General features: G+C 38.2%; 4 protein-coding genes and 1 long non-coding RNA gene across 5 annotated transcripts; 2 read left to right on the top strand and 3 right to left on the bottom strand.

Moving 5' to 3' along the window:
• Window positions 1–2,508: 2,508 nt before the first annotated feature.
• On the bottom strand, window positions 2,509–3,147 carry LOC148924140 (uncharacterized). Its single transcript, XM_089058560.1, has one exon. The coding sequence runs from the start codon at window positions 3,145–3,147 to the stop codon at window positions 2,509–2,511; it is 639 nt and encodes a 212-aa protein (XP_088914686.1).
• A 912-nt stretch (window positions 3,148–4,059) lies between these two features.
• Window positions 4,060–5,421, bottom strand: LOC148924139 (uncharacterized). Its single transcript, XR_016130858.1, has 3 exons — window positions 5,292–5,421; window positions 4,759–4,824; window positions 4,060–4,233 (listed from the first exon to the last, which is right to left on the bottom strand). It is a non-coding gene; the product is annotated as an uncharacterized LOC148924139 (long non-coding RNA).
• Window positions 5,422–8,698: 3,277 nt separating this feature from the next.
• On the bottom strand, window positions 8,699–11,590 carry LOC125186012 (uncharacterized). Its single transcript, XM_089059513.1, has 3 exons — window positions 11,506–11,590; window positions 10,232–10,801; window positions 8,699–9,831 (listed from the first exon to the last, which is right to left on the bottom strand). The coding sequence occupies exons 2-3, from the start codon at window positions 10,793–10,795 to the stop codon at window positions 9,040–9,042; spliced, it is 1,356 nt and encodes a 451-aa protein (XP_088915639.1). The 5' UTR covers window positions 10,796–10,801; window positions 11,506–11,590; the 3' UTR covers window positions 8,699–9,039.
• Window positions 11,591–16,267: 4,677 nt separating this feature from the next.
• On the top strand, window positions 16,268–18,003 carry LOC125187726 (uncharacterized). The gene is made up of 2 exons (XM_048084352.2): window positions 16,268–16,915; window positions 16,998–18,003. Exons 1-2 carry the CDS (start codon window positions 16,343–16,345, stop codon window positions 17,736–17,738), a joined length of 1,314 nt encoding a protein of 437 aa, XP_047940309.1. The 5' UTR covers window positions 16,268–16,342; the 3' UTR covers window positions 17,739–18,003.
• Window positions 18,004–18,141: 138 nt separating this feature from the next.
• Window positions 18,142–21,321, top strand: LOC125186973 (uncharacterized). Its single transcript, XM_048083465.2, has 2 exons — window positions 18,142–19,876; window positions 20,513–21,321. Exons 1-2 carry the CDS (start codon window positions 19,313–19,315, stop codon window positions 21,158–21,160), a joined length of 1,212 nt encoding a protein of 403 aa, XP_047939422.1. The 5' UTR covers window positions 18,142–19,312; the 3' UTR covers window positions 21,161–21,321.
• The last annotated feature ends 2,026 nt before the right edge of the window (window positions 21,322–23,347 follow it).

The raw sequence follows: 23,347 nt of genomic DNA, 5'->3' as shown, positions 1-23,347 counted from the left end.
TTATTCTTGAGGGTCAACTTGTTCAACTCTCTATAGTCGATACACATTCTCATTGACCCATCTTTCTTCTTAACGAAGAGCACCGGTGCGCCCCATGGCGAAACACTAGGCCTAACGAAACCTAGGTCCATGAGCTCTTGCAGCTGAATCTTTAACTCCTCCAACTCCTTAGGTGCCATGCGGTACGGCGCCTTTGATATGGGTGCGGCTCCAGGTTCGAGATCGATCGTAAATTCTAGTTGCATGTCGGGCGGCGGTCCAGGTAACTCCTCGGGAAAGACATCGGGGAAATCTCGTACGACAGCAACATCTTCAAGCCTCGCTCCCTCCTTCTCTTCTCCGTGGAGATAGACAAGGTAGGCCGGGCGTCCTTTCCTCAACATGGCGGTGGCTTGCAACGCAGAGACTATCGAAATTCGTCGGTTCATCGAGATTCCATGGTAAACAATGGGTTTCGTACCCGGGGTTTGCAGGGTTATCTGTCGTTCCTTACAACTAATCGTCGCAAAGTTCGCAGTTAACCAGTCCATTCCTAGGATTACGTCAACGTCTTTCATTGCCATAACTTGCAGGTCGCGAGCCACTAACCTACGTTCTCCTAGTACGATTTCTATGTTCAAGCAAAAACGAGAGATTTCTATCATTCCTCCTACTGGTGAGGACACCATCATCTTATGTTCGGATTTCCTAGTAGGCAAGCTTAGGGTTTGAACACACAATTCGGATATGAAAGAATGAGATGCGCCTGTGTCAAACAACACAACAACGGGGGTATTAAGGATTTCGCCTATACCTGCTAGATTTCCGTTTTCGGGCTTTCCTTGCTCGACCTTGGGCTGCTTCTGCTCTATTGCGTATGCTCTAGCCGGGGCTGGAAGTCTTGGGCGGTCGGGTTGCTGCAGCCGCAGGGGCTGGTTCCGGCTCACTCCCGAGCCTGTAGGTGGCGTTCTTTGCTGCTAACGGAAACCCTGGTGGTTCTGTCTCAATCCGTTTCCCTTGCTCGGACATTCCCTCGAGAAATGCCCGCTTCCTCCACAGTTGAAACACCGAGTCGGGTTCGGTCCTCTACACTCCCCGAAATGGTACCTTGTGCAAACGCTGCACTGGGGTGGTCTGGCACGGGGGTCACTCCTTGGGTTGAACGAGGATTGTCCTCCTCCGTACGGTGGCCTGTCCTGAGTTGGGCGGTATCGCTTGTTGTCGTAGGGAACCCTACTCCCCTCCTATCTCCTCTTATCATGGTTGGGTCGCGGCGGGGGCGGTGTCGTCGTGGTGTTTCCCACGCTCCTCTCCTTTGGCATTGCTGCCTCTACATCCAAAGCGAGGGCTAACGCCTCGGCGTACGTGAGGGTTCCACGAACTGCTAAAGCCATCCTAATCTCGTGCCTAAGGCCTTCACAAAACTTATCGGCCAGTTTCTCGTCGGTGTTGGTCTGTTCTGGCACGTAGCGGGTCATGTCACAAAGTGCACGGTCGTACTCGGTTACAGACAAACGTCCTTGGGTGAGATTGTGAAACTCAGCGGCTTTCGCCTTTCGGTAACTCTTGGGAACGTACTTGTCGTAGATCTCAGTCTTGAATTCTTCCCAAGTCATCGCGTCTATACGATCCTGGGACATGGTCTTCAACTTGGTGTCCCACCAAAAGTCGGCAGATCCGGTCAGCTGATGCGTCACGCAGATCATCTTCTCCGCATCGTTACACACTAAGGTCCTAAAGATGCGTTCCAGGGCACGTATCCAAGTTTCAGCTCGTGTAGGGTCACCCATCCCATCGAAGGTAGGTGGTTTCTGGTCAAGGAACAGCTTCACAACCTCCCTGTCCACCCGCGGAGGTGGTGGGGGTGTCGGCGGTCTGGGTTGCGTCACGCTTTGTTCTTCCGAAGCATGGGAAGATGGTTCCTCGTTCCTCACGTTACGTCTTGGCGGCATTCTGATTATCATACTCGAATCATTAGCATACTTTTTTAAAATTCAAGGCAGTGATAGGGTACTTTTGAAAAGATAGAAGGGAATTTTAACTCGTTCACAATTAGGGTCTAAAGAAAGACCACTCAAACAGTTGTAAGATAAACAGAGAATATAATACGGTTGCACCCTAAGGTGGAAAAAAAAAAGGTAGTGTGGAAGATCGTGGTAAAATTGCATCACAAGGTGGAAATCAGTCGTGTACGGAAGAACACGATAAGGTTGCACGATACGGTTGAAAACAGTCGTGTAGGAAAAACACGATATAGTTACACCATAAGGTGGGAAAACAGTTGGAAGATAATAAGACAAGCAAGTATATTCATGCGATAAGGATAAGGAAAAGCGAAGACGGCTTCATTGCCATGTAATGGAACGAAAGGTGCGAATTCCCCATTAAATTTCAAAAAGCAATCTCAAAAGGTCTTGGTACAACGAATGAAAAGAGCGATTCAATCGCGGAAGGAAAATAACAACATAACTAGAAGTTTCTGAAAACAAAACGTGGGGAAAAGGAAAAAACAAAATTCCTATTCGGGCACTAGCCATCTCTGCCCTCGTCCTCTTCGGGTTCTCCCGACTCTCCGACACTCTCCGTGTTCGAACACTCTCCTCTCTCGAACGTTCCCATCTCCTCGTTTTCCTCCTCGTTGCTTAGGGGCGACGGAATCGAAGCAAGTATCTCGTCGGTCTCTCTTATGATTGCCCGAGGGGCTGAAACGCGCATCCTAAGGGTTCTTTTCTGGGGAACGCGAGAAACGTGCGGCTCCTTGTCCTCGCGATACTTCATTTGACGCGCTTCTCCTGGCGAGTACTTCTGGGTTGGCGGATGTTGCGGCGGTCCATCGGCGGCAGTTGCCATTGCGGGAAGTAGGACTGCCATTAGGCCAACGATGTCTCCTCGAGGCGCGTACGTGGGTGGGCTATACCATAGATACGAGGCTGAGGCTTGAGCGGTCCACTCGCTCCAAGGGGAAGGTAGGATATGGATAAGTCGCATGATTCCCTCGTGATGGGTAGTTCCGTACGCGTAGGCGTCAAGCCAATGACCATAGCAATCGGTGACGAAGTTCAGCAGGAACTGCTCTCCGTCCCATTCCATCTCTCTAAAGCGTTCCACGGGGTAGTTCCTATTCTTGGCATAGCGGTGGCGCATAAGGGCGTGATAGGATTGGACCATCTACAAAGGGGAAAAAGGAACAAGTCAGCACCATCACAAAAGTGAAAAGGATAGATAGTGCGTGGTCTCAAAAGGTGCTGCGGAAAAGTGTATAAATCGAAAGATGGTGGTTCGAACGTAGCGTCCAGGGTTCTCGTTCCTAAGACGACTATTCGTGCGTTCTCTATACGCGTTTCGCCGAATCTCTACATACATTAACGGCCTTATACTAGTTATTTCGCGTTTCTAGTGTTTGGCACGAGCGTTGTGATCGTATAGCTAAGTCATGCTAAGTTCAAAGTCCAAGTCTAGGCATCACAACCAGTCAATCATAGTCCCAAACAATCACATTCGCAATTCAAGTTCTCATTCAACATTCATCAAACATTCAAGAAGCATCGCTTCGCATTCATAAAATTCTCAACACATAAGGCATGCTCTTCACAAGTTCTCATATTCAACATATCCTCATTAGGAAAACGTTACTCCTCATTCACAGTGTTTCCAAAAGCACCAAGTTTCAAACATAAATCACAAAATATTTAGTACCTCTTTCTTCGCGGTTGAATGATACGAGTTGCGGTGTTGAGCTTTTCCACATTTTAATTTATTAACGACACGACTATAAGGACAACCTAAGGTTCGAAAAGACTCTTGGGTCCAGAGCGGAAAGAACTGAGGCTCTGATACCAACTGTAACAGCCCGCCCTCCTAGGGTACAATAAATGCGGCGAACTGCTACCCAACCGACTCCAAAGAAGTAAATATAGACTAGGGTTACATTTAGAGAGAAATATCAGAGTAATTAATAATGAAGACTTGACCTAGAGATTTAAAAGAGAGAATAGGAAGATATCATAAATGGTTCAAAAGATCTGAAAGGTATGACATAGTATCCAAGATGAAATCATCAAAATCAATACTAAGGCCTCAAAACGAAAGAATAGAGTGCCATTCAACCGAAACAATATCAGAGTATCAAGACTTAGCGGAAAACGGCCAAGAGAGAAGCATAGTTATGTATGACGACACAACTACACTTAGAGTTCGACATATCCATGTTTTATTAAGCTGCTCAACACCCGCCACCGCTCGTCATCATTCAACCTGCACATAAGGAAAAACACATGCAGGACTGAGTATTTTGAAATACCCAGTGAGCTCGTTGCCAAAACATTTTATTTCAAAAGTTATGCCACCCTTACCAAGTGAACTCGAGTTTTAAGCAGTTAAGAGAAATATCACGAGTATCACAAAATATTTTCCATAGACTGGCCAGTCAAAATATCTCCCCATTTTCTCATCAAAATCCACAATCACATATCACAATCTTTCCATGGTGCGACGAAAGCGTGGCCACGCTTTTCGCCCACGAGACCGGCCGACTAGCTAGGACGGCTCCCGATCCCCTCGTGTACACAGCCTGGTAGGGTTTGCGGCCCATACTCAGACCCGAATTCGTATATCATATCCATAGCCCTATAGCCCAATGGAGCGAACTCACAAACTAGGCATCAGGCACACAATCTCACAATAAAACAAACATAGGCATGGCATAACAGTTAAACCACCCTTATAGCTCCGATAATTATTTTGACAAAATAAAATAGAGTTTTTGAGAGTAAAGCCCACCTCGACTGCTTAGATTTCAAGTAGTTTCGCTTTTTCCGTTATCTGGCTTCGCAACCGAGGGTTCACCTTTAAATTCACATAGGCACATATTCACAAATTAGGTTCAATTATAGTTCTTAACGTATGCATGTCTCGTTACTTCCCTCTTTCCCAACGATTCACCTAAATCTTCATAACCTAGAGATTTCGAGTTACACTCATCAAGAATTACTAATTTCAAGTCGCGATTACATATATATATTTCTTAGAGTCTTAACCCTAAATTTATCATCACATGCCATACAAAAATATTTAGCCATCAAGCACATGCTACACAACACACACTCCAACACACGCACTCCACACACATAACACACACACACGACACACACACACACTCGGCACACACACACACACACATGTTCCCATATCTCTTCTTATCCCTTTTCTCTCAATTAATATGCATGAAGGTCCAAGAACACCGGTTAAATCGGTTGGAAGAAAAAGAAAAGAAGGGGTAGAAGAAGAATAATATTACTCTTAAACGAAAATACCTTTTTAGAGAAAATCAATCGGTAGAAACAAAGTATAGGCTTGGTTCTTCAATATCCACGGATTAAACTTCGATTTCTTCTCAAAAGATGAAGGATTTATGGAGTAAAGTGGAAGAAAATTGAGAGAGTATATGGGGGAGTGGGGGCTGAAAATTATGAGGTTTAGGGTTGGGGTTTGATGCTTATTTATAGTGTCCAAGGAGATCTTTAGGTAATAAGAATAGAATATTTGGTAAGATCTCATTCTCCATAAATTAAATTAAATAAAATAATATTGTGAAGTAGGGAAGAAGAATTAACAAAAATAGGAGATAGCCATATCCTCAAATTTTCGAAAATAAGGCCTTTCCATAAGGTCAAGATTTTGTTTTGGTATTTTTCCATATAGAATAAGATATTATGGAGCAAAATAAAAATAAGGAAAATCCTCCAAAGAATAAGGTATGGGGCGATTTTTATGCCTATTAAATAAGGCATGGATTTTTGACTATTAATTAGAATAAGGTATGGTAAGGTTCTATTGAAATATGGAAAGATTTTGTAGAATAAATATATTCTAGGTATGGAAGGAAATTAAGTAAGGGATCAAATAAAATAAAATAATTCCTTCCTTCCCAATATTAGTGATTTTCGAAAATCACTATAATACAAGGGGCTCGATTTTTGTGTTCTAAATAAGGAAATAATTGGCTCTTAGAACTTAATTTAAATAAATATCCCAAGGATTAAATTAAATCCGGAAAAATAGAAATCCTCCTCAAAAGGGGGCTAGGGTTCGAAATTTTCAAGGAATAGGGTGACAAGTATTTATGGAAATTTCCTCCAACATTCTCACTCACCCTTAATTAATTAAATTGCCACATAATCTCACAATTAAATAATTCACATGCCACATCATTAAATCAACAAGTTTGACTAAACTTTCAACATAAGACTCATCTCACGAAATTAAAGCATTCTCGGTTCCACGTCATCAACAATTAATTCTAGGGTTCGAAGATTAGGGTTTTAAATTCCAGGATGTTACAGCATCCCTCAGCACTATTTTCCTCATGGTCACTGGATTGCCATTGGGGTACAACTTTTTCTTTGTTATTGCCATGTTTGCTATCGCAACGAGCTATGGAGCATCGAGAATGGCGATCACTCCCAACACCGAAGGAAAACCACTTGACACTACTTATGCAAATATATTCATTGGGTTTATTTGTGTCATATGCGCAGTCATAATTCAAGGTAAAAAGGTTGTACTCCTACTGGAAGGCAAAGCCGCGGTGGAAGGAAGGTCTTACATCCGGTGCTCGGGGCCAAGGTGTCCTCTATCGGATTTTCCGATGTTTGAGACGCAATCGTTAAGCTATATGGGAGGTCGAGGTTGTGACTTGTGTGCCAAGGATAATGATGCTAGTGTATTTGGTTGTTATAAAGGTGCATCAAGTTGAGGTACGTAATATGCTGTGTGTTAGGGAGATTCAAAATAACAAACAAAACGGATAATCTGAAAGTTGTGATGAAATCACTTTCAAATCAAATCAATTTCGGTGGTTCTACCAAAAATATTTGATCGGATACAATTCAGAGAAAAAGAACATTCATATGTTGATATCTGAGAAAAAGCACAATCAAACCAAAACGAATCGATCAGATTCTTTAACAAGATGAACAGGCGCAACAGTTCATTTCATAACCGAAATTAACTACTTTTCAAAGGTTTCCGAAATTGCAAATTAGTCCTTTGACTTTTCAGAAATTACATTTTCGGTTGAATTTCTTGGACCCCGAAATTGCAAATTAGTCCTCTGCCCCTTGGACCCCGCTACCCGGGGGCGCTGCCCCCGGACCCCGTCCATCTGTTAAGGGGCTTCGCCCCTAACATCATAATAAATTCAAATAAGTATGCACTCCGCACCTCCATACTTATATGATGTATCATTATAATAATACTGATCAATCAAGTTAATTCAATTACACTAAAATATCCAACACTGTGTTTCTCGTGAGACACAAATCCAAGGGACACATGAGTGCTCGAAAAGTATCGAGAACTGGCCGTTCGCTTGACTCAAGCATGCATGTAGCCTCAGCTCTGCAGTTTGTATGGAACTAATTAACTAAAGCTTGTTGTTTTACACACGTTGGGAATAATTAAATATACTTTTCTTTCTTTATTTCTCTCCTTTTTCTACTTTTAATGTAAGCTTCGTTTGTGTACGTTACACCTATTAAACTTTAAAATTATAGTAGTAGTATTATGAGGTAGTATTCGGTTTTCAAGATAAAATAGTACAAAGATATAATTTAGGATTAAGTTGTGAGATTATTTTAGTTGAAGGGGATTGACTATAACTAATTATCACATGATTATTCATCAACGATTCAGTTACGAGATTCAATATCATGAACCAAACACACTACATAATTAATTCCGATATACAATCTTGCAACCGAACAATCCATAAGTTTTTTTAATGAATCATGCATATTCTAAGTTGATATTAGACGTGTTGGCTCAATATTTTAAAGAGTGAACTACGCATATGGTCCATGAACTATGCGTTTTGCACGCAAATGGCACCTAAACTTTAAAAATATAGAGAAGAGTCTTATCCACATTATTGTCTCTCTTATTTTACCATTTCTCCATTTTAACTATTTTTTATCATTTTTACAAAAAGAGGGCAGAAAAGTCAATGAGATTGCTAAAGCGGGACGGAGGGAGTAATAGAGAGATAAAGTTCATAAATACCCTTCATGCCTTAGGGGACATTTTTGGTGCAAAATTGTGATGAATAGTGAAAAATATCAAAATGTGATTACACATTAGTTTAGAGAATACCCACGATATTTTTAAAAGTTTAGGTACCATTTGCATGCAAAACGCATGATTTGGGAATTATTTTGATATGGAACAAAGAGAGCACAGTAAGTTAACTTCTTTCAATAATAGCTACTCTTTTTCTTTTTCTTTTTGTTCTGGCACAACAAATGCTTCAGTTATAAGTCTAGATGCAGCTTTAATTTCTTTTCCTTGTTTGGAAGATAGGAATTAGTTTGGGGCCGACCCATACAGCAAGCTATTTGAAGCTTTTTTGGATAAGAATTTGGACTAATATTTTAGTTTAGTAAACTATGCGTTAAAATATAGATTAGCTTAGTTAAATTAAAATGAATATGTTATTGATTGGGGTATGGGCCTGGTGCAATCAAGTTGAGGTGTTTAAAGTTTAAACACCAGCTCTTATAATTAATTATGGTCGACTGGTGTACAGTGTAAATACGAAATAAAGTACAAAATAAGTGAATCTTCTAGCAGCGTTCTATGTCAAACAAAGATTCTGTTAAAGGATCTGATCCTTCAACAAATCAAGAACAAAATCAACCAAATTGAGCAAATAAACTGACGGAAATAAAGAAGATAAAAGTAGACAAAGTTGTTATTTCATAAAAAGCAAAAGAGATAACAAGGCCTTTTAATACTAAGGACCCTAGGGTTGATTTGACCTACGATGGAAAGAATCAATAAAGAAAATCCGAAAAGGAGCTTATAATTACGGTTGACCCAAAAAGAATAATTTACTTAAATAAAGTCTCGCAAAGTAATAAAAATAAAGGAAAGCAGAATTAAATATTAAATATAATCTCCTAGGAAATCCGGCCTCTTCCTTGCACGTTGAGGTCGAGATTGCCTCTCTTTCGCCGGCTGTGTCGGGACCTCCGGCTCTATGGTCTCGAAGGACTCTTCTATCCGTCAAGGTTCTTCTATCTCTGCAACTGGTTGGGATCTCGTATCAGATTCAGGGTGGGTTGTTGGCCTGGGGTGAGGGGTAGTTTGGGCAGGCTGACGACTATCAGATTTTGCATGACTCAAAAGAGACTCCAAAGCTGTGTTCATAATTTTATTAGACAGTTTGAAGACTAGTTTGAAATAGCCAATGCTTAAAAGACTCCAAAGAGCAACGAGGAAGTAGGCTATGACAGTGATGGAAACGATGACATTGGTGATTTTGGTGAATGATAGTGCTTGCGTATATGGCGAAACGACCAACACCGAAGCTCCATAGCTGAAAGCAATAGATGCGACGGCCACCCAAACTGTTGATGTGGTTAAAAACAAGGTACCAGACCCCCCGATTCGCACTGGCACGGCGACCAAGCAGATTGTCATGAGAGATGAAATAAAAGCTGCCGCGTTTGCACGCACGAAGTGCTTGTAAATCTTGGGTTGAGTAGATGCAATCACGGCCTGCCCGGCCTTGAGTGATGTGTTGTCCTGCCACACCCCGCCTGGGGGGCTGATGGTCGCCTGGAACGCCATGGCCGCAATCAGGGCCATCACCACCATTGTCTGCTCTCTTCTCTTTGACAGCATTTCCGACGGTATCCCCAACAAAGCTGATACTGATATGAAACTCCACATTAATCTAAGCCACCTCCAATCAACCTGCTGTTTGTCATCTGCGAAGATTTGCGTTGCTGTTCTGCCCATCGAATTCATTGAGTCCATCTCTATTTTACCAGAACGCACCAACAACTCCACCGTCTGACAGATTTTAATTGTGGGAGCAATGGGTGTCAGTTTTAGTTAAACAAAGTATTCAGATACTACTGCCTCCGTCCACCAAAATTTGTCCCACTTTGACCCGGCACGGGTTTTAAGAAATGTAATAGAAAGTGAGTTGAAAAAGTTAGTGGATTGTGGGTCCTACTTTTATATATTAGTTTTATAATAAAATGTGAGTAGGAATGAGTTAGTGGAATATGAGGTCCACTACCAAAAAAGGTAAAAGTGAAGTGTATCAAATTTTGGGGGACAGACGGAAATGGAAAAATGGGACAAATTTTGGTGGACGGAGATAATAATAAATTACTCTGATCCATTTTTTGTCAAAATGATATACTACTACTACTACTACTAATTAAGACAAATGTACATATGCTACCTCATATTGTCTGCTCCTAACAGCCCAATGCATAAGTGTCTCCATATCATCATCCTTTGCATACACAAGCTCACCCAACTTGTCCACCAAAAACTCCAATGCCTCATGCTGACGATGTTTCACACACAAATGCAGCACCGTCTGACCACGGTACACTCTCTCCATGGCAGGCAAAGGATCCTTTTCAAGCAGCTCTTTCAACAAATCAACATGCCCTTTCATGGCTGCAACATGGATCGGGTTCAAGCCTTGGTCGTTTCGACTCCAGCACATCTCTGGGGCTACCGATAACAGTTTTCTGGCGATTTCAAGGTTCCCTTTCGCAGCTGCAATGTGGAGAGGTGACGAATGGTTGGAGTCTAGTTCGAGAGCTAGCTGTCGGCTTTCATTCAGCAGCTCTTCAACGATGTCTACTTTCCCCAGCAGCGTTGCTATGTGCAGAAGATTTCTTGAACATGGAAACGAAACCCTATAAACCAGATTTGGATCTTGTTGAACCAGTTGTGCAAATTTTGTTGCATCCCCTTCTGATGCAGCATCATAAATTTCTTTTTCACTAACCATTCTTTCCTACATTCAAACACACATATCAAGTTAATGAATAACTAAACCCATGTTGGTCGTAAGATCAAATTTCTTAGAATTTGGCTGCAATCCCTATATTTTAGAACAAGAATACACAAGGCATATATATAGGGTCATGTAGTTGGAGGTCAATCTATACTTAATGCATGAATGAAATATAAAAATTACTAATTTTCCATGTGGAGCACAGATAGATGATCGATGGATTAAATAAAACAAGGTTTTGGTTAGTTTTTTAAAAGGATATTGGCATCTAATATCACGAAACTTTCAAAAAGTTGGGTTTTTCCCACGAACTTTAAAATTGGCAAATAATATCACGAACTTTGCCCATTGTTTGTTTTTTCTCACGAATGAAAAAATTCATGTTATTTTAATAGATTGAAAAACAATTTTGGAGGGTGTGATTCAAGAAAAACTATCTTCAAAGATTGAAAAACTTGAAGCTCTCAAAATTGTTGTTGAGAAATTACGAAAAAAAATCCGTTTATGTGAAGAATTTTTTCATTCGTGGGAAAAAACAAACAAGGGGCAAAGTTCGTGATATTATTTGCCAATTTTAAAGTTCGTGGGAAAAACCCAATTTTTTGAAAGTTTCGTGATATTAGATGCCAATATCCCTTTTTTAAATAAACAAATACTCCGCAGGAGTACAGGAATTTAATATAATATCTGCATGAAAAACATACCTTTATTAAACTGATGGCTTAGAATTGGAGTGCTGCTTGATCTCAATTGGCTATGAACTATATCATTACATTTACATATGTACTATAATATAAGGTCTTCCACTCCGCAGTTTATATACAACTAAAGCTTCTTGTTTTACACTAATTAAATATACTTTTCTTTCTTTATTTGTCTTCTATATGCTTTTCTTTTCTTTCTTCTACTTTAAAATAAGCTTCGTTTGAGATACTAAAAAACATACTCTAAGTATTTTTTTAAGGAATCATGCATATTCTAAGTTGAAATTAAACGTTTAAAAGTGTTGATAGATACAATTAATGATAATTTATGTTATGACTTTCCTAGACATTGAATTTAACGATGAACAGCACTCAGCCCACGGAGAAGACTACACCAGCGCCGGCCCATCAAAACGTGCCCTACTTGACTCCCGACTGGTCCATGATATGGAAGATATCTAATTTTTATTGTTTTATTTTTTTTGTTGATCCGACTAATCCTGCTCGACCGGGTTTGCGGATTAAGGCCGAAAGTCTCCCAGCGGATGGTGGGGTTTGAACCCGTGACATCAAGGTCACCACAGCTCCGCGCTGCCAACTGCGCTACAACCCGTTGGTATTTCTGGTGTTTTTTCTTAAGAGAGTCGAACCGCTAGGGAGGAATTCTATAAATAATAGGATTCTGTCAAAGATCCCCTAGCACCTCAACTAGAGTTTATCTTTCTTCTATTTTTTTGTTCAATCCGTGCTCGATAGGTCAAAAACCTATTAATGATCTAGTATGAATTTGTGATCATGGATGTTTAATTCAAACTCTTTTTGTCAACACACTCAAATAAAGTCGATATTTTGAAACGGGACAAAGAGAGTAATAAGTTCACATCTTTGGACTTTTTTTTTTTTTTTTTTTTTTTGGTTCTGGCACAACAAATGCTTCAATTATAAGTCTAGATCGGTGCAGCTTTAAATTGTTCTCCTTGTTTGGAAGATAGGAATTACTTGACATTTCAATATTGATATATGTTCTAATTCGGGCAATTTCACGTATGCTACGTACCTGGTATCAACTTATAATAGTAGCAAAAAGTAACGATAAAATATTTTTCTAAAGTGTTGACTTGTGGTCTGGGCTTATATTCGGGCCTTGACTTCATAAAAGCAGAATGCAGGTTAGGGCGACCCATTACATTAAGAATTCATACTAAATTTGTTTACCTAATAATGGCATATGCCCTAACTAAACAATGTTCAAAGTACATAATAATTTAAAAATAAATCGAATTGATGCTATAAATTGACAAAAGTTCAGACTATAAATTATGGAGTAATTAATAGTACTAAGTTTCTCGCTGTATCGAAAAACCGAGCATGCCTCCGACGAAGCTGACGGACTCGTTGATGTGCTATTATTCCAAACATTAACGTGTTAGCTAGTAATGTGTGTAATTTTAACTTTTTTTATAAATTTAAGGAAGCTAAATTTATTAATTCTTGTATTTTCTTATTTATCGTGGTTTGGATAGCCGCCAAAATGCAATTATCCATCCCAACTTGTTTGTTCATCTACTTTAGTGTATCTAGCTAGATTATATTTTGTTTATCTAGTTTTGCTTGGTTGTCCTTTATCTTGAATAATTTGAGCATCCTCTTTTGAATATAGACTCCATGTATTCTTGAAATTAGGCAGAATCTTCATTAGGTCTACCTTAACTTTGTCTACAATTGTATAACTGATACATGTTGTGCGTGAATATATGCCTATTACATTGTAGAGCTCAAATAAAAACTTTTCTCCCCTATACTTTGAGTAACTTTATTTGTTTAATAATGCATTTTCATGTGCTATAGTATTTATGTGGTATTATTTCTTTACATATTATATAGTAATATTATTTATACATTACACAATAATATTTCCTTTTAGTATATCGGAATCGACCTTGTGATGCTTGACAGTGTCAACTTTTGTTTGGTCAATCTTAACATATAGCGAGAGAGAAAGGGATGGTCTTTGTTAAAACATTTCCTTCGGCTTTCTTGCTAGAGAAAAAATTTTAACATATAGCAAGAGAGGAAGGGGAGATTCTTTGTTCAAACATTTCCTAGGGCTTTCTTGCAAGAGACAAACAAAATGGTTGAACACTATATATATATATATAGAAATGCTCATGTGTGTTTTAATAACAATAAGAAAAAAAAAAATCAAGAAACTAGAGAAAAATGGTGGGAGAAGCACTAGAAAAGAAACTATATAATAATGCTCTATCTGAAGAGGATGTAGCAACAGTTTCACAACTTCTACAACAAGATCCATATCTTGTTCAAACACTTTTATTTCCATGTTCAAGAAATCTTCTACATATAGCAGCAATGAATGAGCAAACAACCATTGTTGAAGAGGTGTTGAGGCTTAATCCGAGGCAAGCTTGGATTTTAGACTCTCAAAAATTGTCGCCTCTTCACATTGCAGCAGCAGAAGGGCACGTAGAGATCTGCAAAAAGTTGTCATCAGCAGCCCCAGAGGCTTGCTTTTGGCGAGACAGTCATGATATGAACCCGCTTCATATTGCAGCCATGAAAGGGCATGTTGAAGTCGTGGAATATTTCCTTGAAGAGAGTACTTAGTCTTTTTTTTCTCTTCTATGGGCAGGATGACACGTCAGCACACCAGGCCGGTCATGCCATAATAGCATATAGCAATCCAAATGTTTTCAAAAGGTTGATAGATTTCAACACCATAGCATTCATTTCATCCCTCGTCTCAATTTTGTTCATCATGTCTGGATGGCCATCCATATACCGTTTTTCCTTGGCCGTTACCTTGGCTTGTGTGGTGCTGTCCATTTCCGCTATCACGGCGAGTTACTTAGCATCAAGAATGGTGATCGCTCCCAGTATGGAAGGAAAATTTTTCAACATAACTACTTTGATAGCATGTTTTTGGATGTCTTTAGCCGGAATAGTCATAATTTTATTATGCAATGTATTAGAGTGGTTCTCGATCTGGAAGAGAAAACCACGTCGGCTGGAAAATCTTACAACTGGTCCTCTACTAGAACGCATCAACTATTGGATTTCTGGAGAACTGGGGGATATTGCCTTAAAAACTAGAAGAAGATAAAGTTCAAATTCTAACAAATTAATAGGGTGTATCAGTATGTAAGATCGATAGCATGTAATTAGGGATGTCAATTCAACCCGAAACCCGTGGGTCGGCCCGAATAGCCCGGTAAAATGGGCGGGTTAGGGCTGTAATTTTATAACCCGAATACAAAACGGGCTAAACGGGTTGGCCCGAATGGGTTGGCGGGTTAAACGGGTTGGCCCGAACGGGTTGTGGGTTAGCCCAATGGGTTGCAGCTTTTAATTAAAAAATACTGAGTTTTATGAATTTTTTGTATTTTTTTAATTTCATGTGACACACTCATTAGTCTTTTTCAATCTACATTCTACACATTTATACTCAATCCCACATTATCAATTTTCAAGTTCCACCTCAACTCATTATTCCATCATCCCATCACTTCCCATTATTGTTTTACTACTACCAACGCCAAAATTAAGAATTAACCTATCAAAATCTTAATATATTTTATCATTTTAATAATTATTCATGTAAGATATGATTTTTAATTTTAAAATAATTAATGATGACCAATGCTAAAATAATGACACAAACACAAGTTTTAATTGAAATTAATCGATTTAACATTAATTTATCTTTGTTTAGATTATAGTTGATTCAGATGAAAGACTTCTCTCCCAACTATTGAGGAAAACTATGAAAAATTTGAAGATTTTATATGATTCTATCACTAAGAAGAAAAAAATAATTAAAAATTAAAATCATTTTATTGAGAAAATTTTGATTACAAGAGATTATGTTTTAAAGTTCTTAGGCCCGAATAGCCCGATGGGTTAGCCCGAAACCCGACGGGTTAGGGTCAGGGTTGAAAATTTTATGACCCGAAAATTTCATAACCCGAATAGCCCGGACCCAAATAGCCCGACAACCCGAGTGGGTTGGCCCGAACCCGAACGGGTTGGCCCGATTGACATCCCTACATGTAATCCTCTTTTTAATACTACTATAATTTGTTACTTCTCTTTCTACCTAAAAATGTTGACCATTTCTTTATACATAACTTCTGAAAATTTGTGCATAATTTCCTTTTCCGACTTCAACACTCTTGTCATTTTATTATGATCTACAATGAATTATATATATAATATATGTATGCAATAATAGTATTATATTTGAAAATAAGTCAATTAATTATGGCATAATTTTAAATGCTAAATACTAGTATATAATGTCAATAAAGTCTCTCTCTCTCTCCACGTCAACATCCGAATAGTGGTTACTGGTCACTTCAATATGTAGGCCAACATGTTTTAGAATTAATCATTACAAGTACTAATAATATATTATTTCAAATGTTTTATTGAAATTTGAAACTCTTTTTTACGAATGTGTGAGCATCCTCAAGTATCAGTTATCATAAAGAAAGGTGTCAACTTATTCTACAAAAATGAAACAATAAATTTGTTACGGTGCAACGCCTCACAAGTAGACTTTACTTATGAGTCAACGTAGTGTTTTTGTTCAGTTGTGAGGAAATTAGCTAGGTAGAATTTTCTTTGGAGACAACCTTATCATAAGTGGTCCTCTGCGAATAAATATACAACCAACATTTGTGGATAACCTTTGAAATTACGTGAAGAATAAGAACTCGTAGATAAAAATATCTTGTGTGTACTAAATATGTACAGGATCGATCAATATATTGTGTAAAAATAAGAAGAAAGAACGAAACAAAATTATTAGTGGGAAAGAATGGTGAGTGAAGCAGTAGAAAAGAGACTCTATGATGCTGCATCAAAAGGGGATGTCACAACACTTGTAAAACTAGTTGAAGAAGATCCATATCTTGTTCATGGAGTCCCATATCCATGTTCAAGAAATATTCTACCCATAGCAGCTATTAACGGACAAACATCGATTGTTGAACAAGTTTTGAAGCTTAATCCGAGGCTAGCGCGGATTTCAGACACCCAAAAATCATCGCCTCTTCACATTGCAGCAGAGGAAGGGCACATCGAGATCTGCCAAAAGTTGTTATCAGTAGCCCCCGAGGCTTGCTGGTGGCGAGACGGTCATGATATGAACCCGCTTCATATTGCAGCCATGAAAGGTCATGTTGAGATTATAGAATATCTCCTTCAAGAGAGTCCTTTGCCTGCTATGGAGAGACTGCGCTGCGGAGGGACTATTTTGCACCTGTGCGTGAAACACGGTCAGCTTGTGGCGTTGAAGGTTTTGGTGGAGAGGCTGGGAGAGCTTGTGGATGCAGTTGATGAGAATGGAGAGACAATATTGCATTTGGCTGTAAGGTCTAATCAACTTGAGGTAACATCTTTTTTTTTTTTGTCTTAATTTTCATTTTGATTAGTTTAATGTCCAATTAATTGATGATTTATAAAAATTTCAGACTATAAAATATTTGGGGGAAAGCAAGAAAATAAAGAGGCTAACAAAGAATTCCATGAACAAAACACCACTTGAAATCTTGGATGAGAACCCTCCGGACACAACTAGTTGGTATTCGGAAATCAGAAGAATTTTGTCAAGTGCAAAAGATCCATCAAGTTCGGATAGTTTGTATCCCCAGTTGACCGAGGCCATAATGGTGGTGGCGGTCCTGATAGCAACGGTGGCATTTCAAACCACGGTCAGCCCACCTGGCGGCGTGTATCAGGATGACACGTCACCACACAAGGCCGGAGATGCCATATTGGCGCATACTCATCCCAAATTATTCAATGATTTGATGGGATCTAACACCACAGCATTCCTGGCATCCCTCATCACTATTTTCATTATGGTCACTGGATTGCCATTGGAGTACAACTCTTTCTTTGTTATTGCCACGCTTGCTGGGGGGGTGTCAATGACTGCTATCGCATGGAGCTATAGAGCATCGAAAATGGCGATCACTCCCAACACCGAACAAAAAACATTTGACACTACTTATGCGACAATATTCCTTGCGTTTATTGGTGTCATGTGTGCAGTCATAATTTCGTGTACCAAGGTAAAAAGGTTGTACTTCTACTGGAAGGCAAAGCCACGGCGTAAGGAAGGTCTTACATCCGGTTCTTGGGGCCAACGTGTCCTCTATCGGATTTTCCGATGTTTGGAGGGCTGTGGATGTTTGGGCCGCAATCGTTAAGCTAGGAGAGGCTGCATTGCTGCATTTGTGTGTGAACCATGGGAAATGGTGGAGAGGTTGTGTGCCAAGGATATATATATATATATATATATATATATATATATATATATATATATAATGATGGGGAGACACTAGCTAGTGTATTTGGTTGTTATATAGGTGCATCAACTTGAGGTACGTAACATGTTGTGTTTCTCATGTGAGTTTGATTATTGTGTATGAAGATGACTTTTAAATACTCTATAAATGATTTATCGTGTATAAACTAGATATAGTTATGCTAGTTGTTTATGAATTAGAGAACATACAAGGAACTTGCAAACTCATCGCAAACACGCCCTGTATCTCGTACGGTTTAGAAGGACTCAAAAGATGTTCAAACTAATAAAATGCCTAAAATTCTAGTATTTGATTAGAAGAAAAAAAAAATAGAAACACATTGGTGGATGAAGCAAAAATAGACATCCATTGAGGCTAGGGGGGCTGCCCATCAGCTCTCAACATCCTTTTTCTCTAACAAGACACATATTCTGCATCCAAGGGTGCTCGAAAAATAGACACTATTTATTATTATGTCATCAAATAATAAATAATTAAGAAAATCTCAATGTAATTATACAAATTATAAATCATAATAATACTATAACGAATATTATTATGTTCTCCATTGATAACTTATAAAGTAAATCCTAATGTAATTTCAAATATATTAATTATACTTTAATAATAATAGTATCAATTAGATATTTGATTTGAAATTTTTTATTTTACTAATTCTTAAGTTAATTTGATAATTCGGTCATGATGTCAATTAGTTATTTGAATTTAATTAATTTATGGAGTATAATTTAAAATTCTAACATTTTTCCTTGATATTTTAAAATATAATAAATAATTTATCAAAAATCATATTCTAAGAAATCATAATTCCTAACAATATTACTTTCTGATAAAGAAATGATCCCTAAGTTATTAGGAATAGCATAGCTGTGATCCATTTTCTTGAAACTAAGGATTTTATTAACATTAAAAAATATTTCAATTAAGAATTTGTGGTATGAAAACACTCCCAAATATTGAGACGCATGGTACATCCGTTCTGGTTAAAATCTTAGTATTATATTTTATAAACTTTAATGAAAATTAATAAGATTAAATTATAGCATGCGACTCACTCAAGCAATGAAGGCTTATCACTACAATTACTCTACACTGCGTCAAAGATAATTAATCGAGATAGGAGGGAGTAATTATTACCAAGAACAATTCATATGATTTTACATCTTTATAAGGTATGCTAATTAGTACAGTAGTTTTTTTTTTTTTTTTTTCTTATTCTCTTTTCATTGCTCTTTTTATTTGAATAAATAAAGTAACCACCTCCGGAATGGAGCCGCCCTGGTGAAGAAGTTTTGATAATAGAATAATATATTATATAGTATGATTCTTCTTCTAGATCAGCCTATTTTTCAAACAATACCAGCCTGTCTTACCAATCCCCATCTCATTTGTTTGTCTCAACGCCTAGATGTAACCTTAATTAATAGGAGTACTACTAGACTAGTACTTAATTCATGGCATCAGAAAGAAGACTACACGATGCTACAAGAAAGGGCGATTTAGCATCACTAAGACAAGTGTTCCAACAAGATCCATATCTCCTGGAAGCAACTTCATTCCCATTTTCAAGAACTCTATTACACATAGCCATCACTCATGGCCACATCACCATAGTGGATGAGGTGCTTGAGATCAACCCGCGGCTGGCTCGAATCCTCGACTCCCAAAAACTGTCGCCCCTCCACATCGCGGTAGAAGAAGGGAACCTCGAGATTGTAAAGAGATTGGTGTTGGTGGCGCCCGAGACGTGCTGGTGGCGAGACAGCCATGATATGAACCCGATTCATGCTGCGGCCATGGCTGGGCGTGTGGAGATCTTGGATGAGCTGATCCAAGTGGATCCGTCTCCGGGTCTGGAGAGGCTGCACCGCGGCCAGACCGTGCTGCATTTGTGCGTGAAGCATGGCCAGCTTAGTGCGTTGAAGGTGTTGGTGGAGAGGCTGGGGGAGCTTGTGTGTGCCAAGGATGATGATGGGGAGACACTACTGCATTTGGGTGTTAGGTGCAATCAGCTTGAGGTAGTTATGCACCAACCATTTTTTATCTTTGATTCATTGGTTAAATAACAAGTTGCAATATTGTATGTATGCTTTGAATAAGTATCCGTGGGCCATATGTTTTTTAAAAAAAGAACAACTTGTCTCATCTTCTTAGTCTAAGTCTAAAAATTAGCATGTGCTTATGTTTCAGATATTTTAAGAACAACTTGGTTTTAATATACAGTACGTTTCTTGAAAGCACATACAGTTTAGATTGGTTAGATTTTTTGACTTGGTCTTCTAAGTAAATAAAGAAGATAATTGCATGCTATACTTAATATTTCAAATTGGGTTTTTGGCCCTAAAAACCATAAACTTTTCCCGAATTTCGGTTTTTTCCATGAACTTTCAAATTTGTTTTTAAAACCACGAACTTTTGATTCGTATGCAAGACCAATCTAACCAATCTAAACTGTATGTGCTTCCAAGACCAAGTGGTAATTGGGTATTCGGGTCGGGTTGGCAAATTGCATACGAATCGAAAGTTCGTGGTTTTAAAAACAAATTTGAAAGTTCATGGGAAAAACTGGAATTCGAGAAAAGTTTGTGGTTTTTAGGGCCAAAAACCCTTTCAAATTTTGGTATGTTGACAAGTAGTTGTATGAAAAATGTCAGATGATAAGATACTTGTTGAGAACCACTAAACTAGACAAGGAGACAACAAATGCAATGGGCAAAACAGCATTGGATATCTTGAAAGAGAGCCCTAGAGACCCAATCACCTATGGAGAAATGAAAAGAAGCTTGAGCAGTTTATCAGATCACTCAACATTGCTGGGAATCCTCCCGAAGATGACAGACATCACAATGGTGGTGGTGGTCCTGATCGCCACCATGGCCTTCCAGGCGGCCATCAGCCCCCCGGGAGGGGTGTGGCAGGAGAACACGGCATCCCACAGAGCCGGGCAAGCAGTGATGGCATCCACGCACCCCAAGATGTACAGGCACTTTGTGAATGCCAACACCACGGCTTTCGTGTCGGCTCTGGTGACGATCATGCTGATCACCACAGGGCTGCCGCTGGAGCAGTTCTTTTTCCTGGTGGTGGCGACGACCGCGATGTGGCTGTCGCTGACGTCGCTCGGGGTGGGGTACGGGGCGTCGCTGATCATGACGACGCCCAATGAAGAGCAGTCGCTTGGGTATATTGTTGCCTCGGTCGTCTCTGTTTTCTTCTTCTTTGTTATGTTGTTGCTGCTCTACCTTTCTATCAATGGATTGCGTTCATCCTTGAGGAGGAGATCAACAGAGGGATCGCTCTGAAATACTCCTATTCTGTGAAGACAGAATCAAATTTTGTTAGTTTTGGGTTAAGCTGGGATGGATATATGAATTAAATCTGTAATTTGTGTTGGATTATATTGCTGGACAAATTGCTCTAGTCTCGTAATTTGGGTTGGATAATCGTAGTAGTATTTCGTAAATTTATGTTTTTTTTCAAGGTATTTATTTGGACTAAAATTTGGAGCCCAATAAATCATAGTATTGGCCCATGGGCTACAACCTTTCTTTTAGTTAATTGCCTATGGTTTTAATTAGTAAGTGGATTATACATCTACGCCGTCCAGTATTAATTTAGTCACACAATTTAAGAACCAATTTTAAAATATGATAGACCCCCAGGGGCACTAGCTTCAAATACTAAAACTTTTTACCGTTATATACTCTATATTACTTGCTTTGTCTCACAAAAGTAGGGACTTTGAGTATGACATAAATTTTAATACAAAATTCACAAAATACAAGATAAATAAAAAAAGAAAAGAAGTAATTAAAGTATTGTTAGTAGCTAATTGATTCACTTTACAAAGAGATAAAATTATCAAATATAGTAAAGAGATAACTTTATAGCACGGATCAAAATAAAAATAAAAATAAAAAAAGTTTATGGCAGCCATTTATTTAGTAATGGCTGGAAAAAAAATATTGGCGGGGGCTTAAGCCCTTCCCTAGTTTGTTGTATGTATAAGAAAAAAAATATTGGCGAAGAGCAATCGATGATAAGGTTTTGAATGCAATCGATGATGACGGTGAGACAATATTGCATCTGGCTGTCAGGTGCAATCAATTTGATGTAACCATGGGGCGGAGCTAGGATTTAACGTAAGAAGGGGCAAATATATTATTTATTAACATATTTTGTAATAATGAGGAGGAGCATTTAAAGGAGAATATCAAATAAATTTTTAAATTTAAAGAAAAATATCACTGGGATATACTTTTGAGGAGGGGCAAACGCCAACCACCAACTTAATCTTTTCTCTGTGCTTTCATTTGAAATAGTTTGATTACTTACTCTTACTATACTCTCTCTTTCCCATAAAAACATACTTTCCCTTTTCTTTTCTTATCAAAAATATCACATTTCTATTTCTGAAATAGTAAATTATTAGTTTAAAATAATGTAATAATTTTAAATATACGAAGTGATGGACCTATATGGATACTGTATTTATTATACACAGATTGTGTACAAATTTTTCATATAATAAATAGTGTACATTTACCTTTAGAGGGAATTAAGATTATATATATTTCTATTTGTCAAAGTTTATAGGTGTGCAAATAGGAATTTTTTTCTCGTGTGACTGTTTGTATCCTTTTTCATGTTGCGTGCTACCGACCATCTACATAGAATTAAAAATGCAACTAACTTCTTTAAATGAATTGCATGATTAAATTAGTTAAGAAAATGAAAATCCCACTTTCTCTCTAGAAAAAAGAAATCTATAAAAATTAAATAAAGTTTCTGCCAGATCTACAACTACAATTATGCCTCTCAGCATATTAATATTTGAATTCATATATACTCCCTACGGGGGATGTAATCAATTGCTAACTAATTACCAATCCCAAATTGAGACCAATTTTCAATCATTAGATTAGAAGATCTTGTGGTTAATATAATGTCATGTGTAATATATTTTAAATTTAAATAATTATTAATTAAATTAAAAGGGTTTTAATGTCAAATTCTATATGTAGTAATTATAACTAACTACTTTCTATCTCCTCAAAATCATCTCAAATCTTTAAATTTACGTAACTCTCTCAATTTAAATTATTTTTTCGTAAAAAATATATCAAATTAAAGATAATTTAATAAGGATTCCAACGAGATCTCAATTGCATATGTTCCGTCGATGTTCGGGTGATGAAATTTGATAAATTATATTTCAATTTTCGTACATGTTGATAAGCAGCTTTTATCAACAAATGCAACAAAAAACTCAATATATTGTAGGCAAAATCTCAATATTATGCACGTCCAATCTCAATAAAAATATGTTGATATTTTCTTGTCCTTGTATTGATATTCTAATGTCATATTGTTGATATTTGTAATACACAATGTTGATATAAAAAAACACCCACGAAAATTATCATATGATAACAAAATGACGATATTACCCTTTTGTTGATATTTTGTCTGCTATTTATTGAGGTTTG

This window comes from Salvia hispanica, chromosome 5 (genome assembly GCF_029641045.1).
Source record: "Salvia hispanica isolate PSC_SH4W2 chromosome 5, Shi_PSC_v1, whole genome shotgun sequence".
Taxonomy (NCBI): domain Eukaryota; kingdom Viridiplantae; phylum Streptophyta; class Magnoliopsida; order Lamiales; family Lamiaceae; genus Salvia; species Salvia hispanica.
Note: the sequence above shows the minus strand (reverse complement) of the source record. Positions and strands in the feature narration are given on the sequence as shown.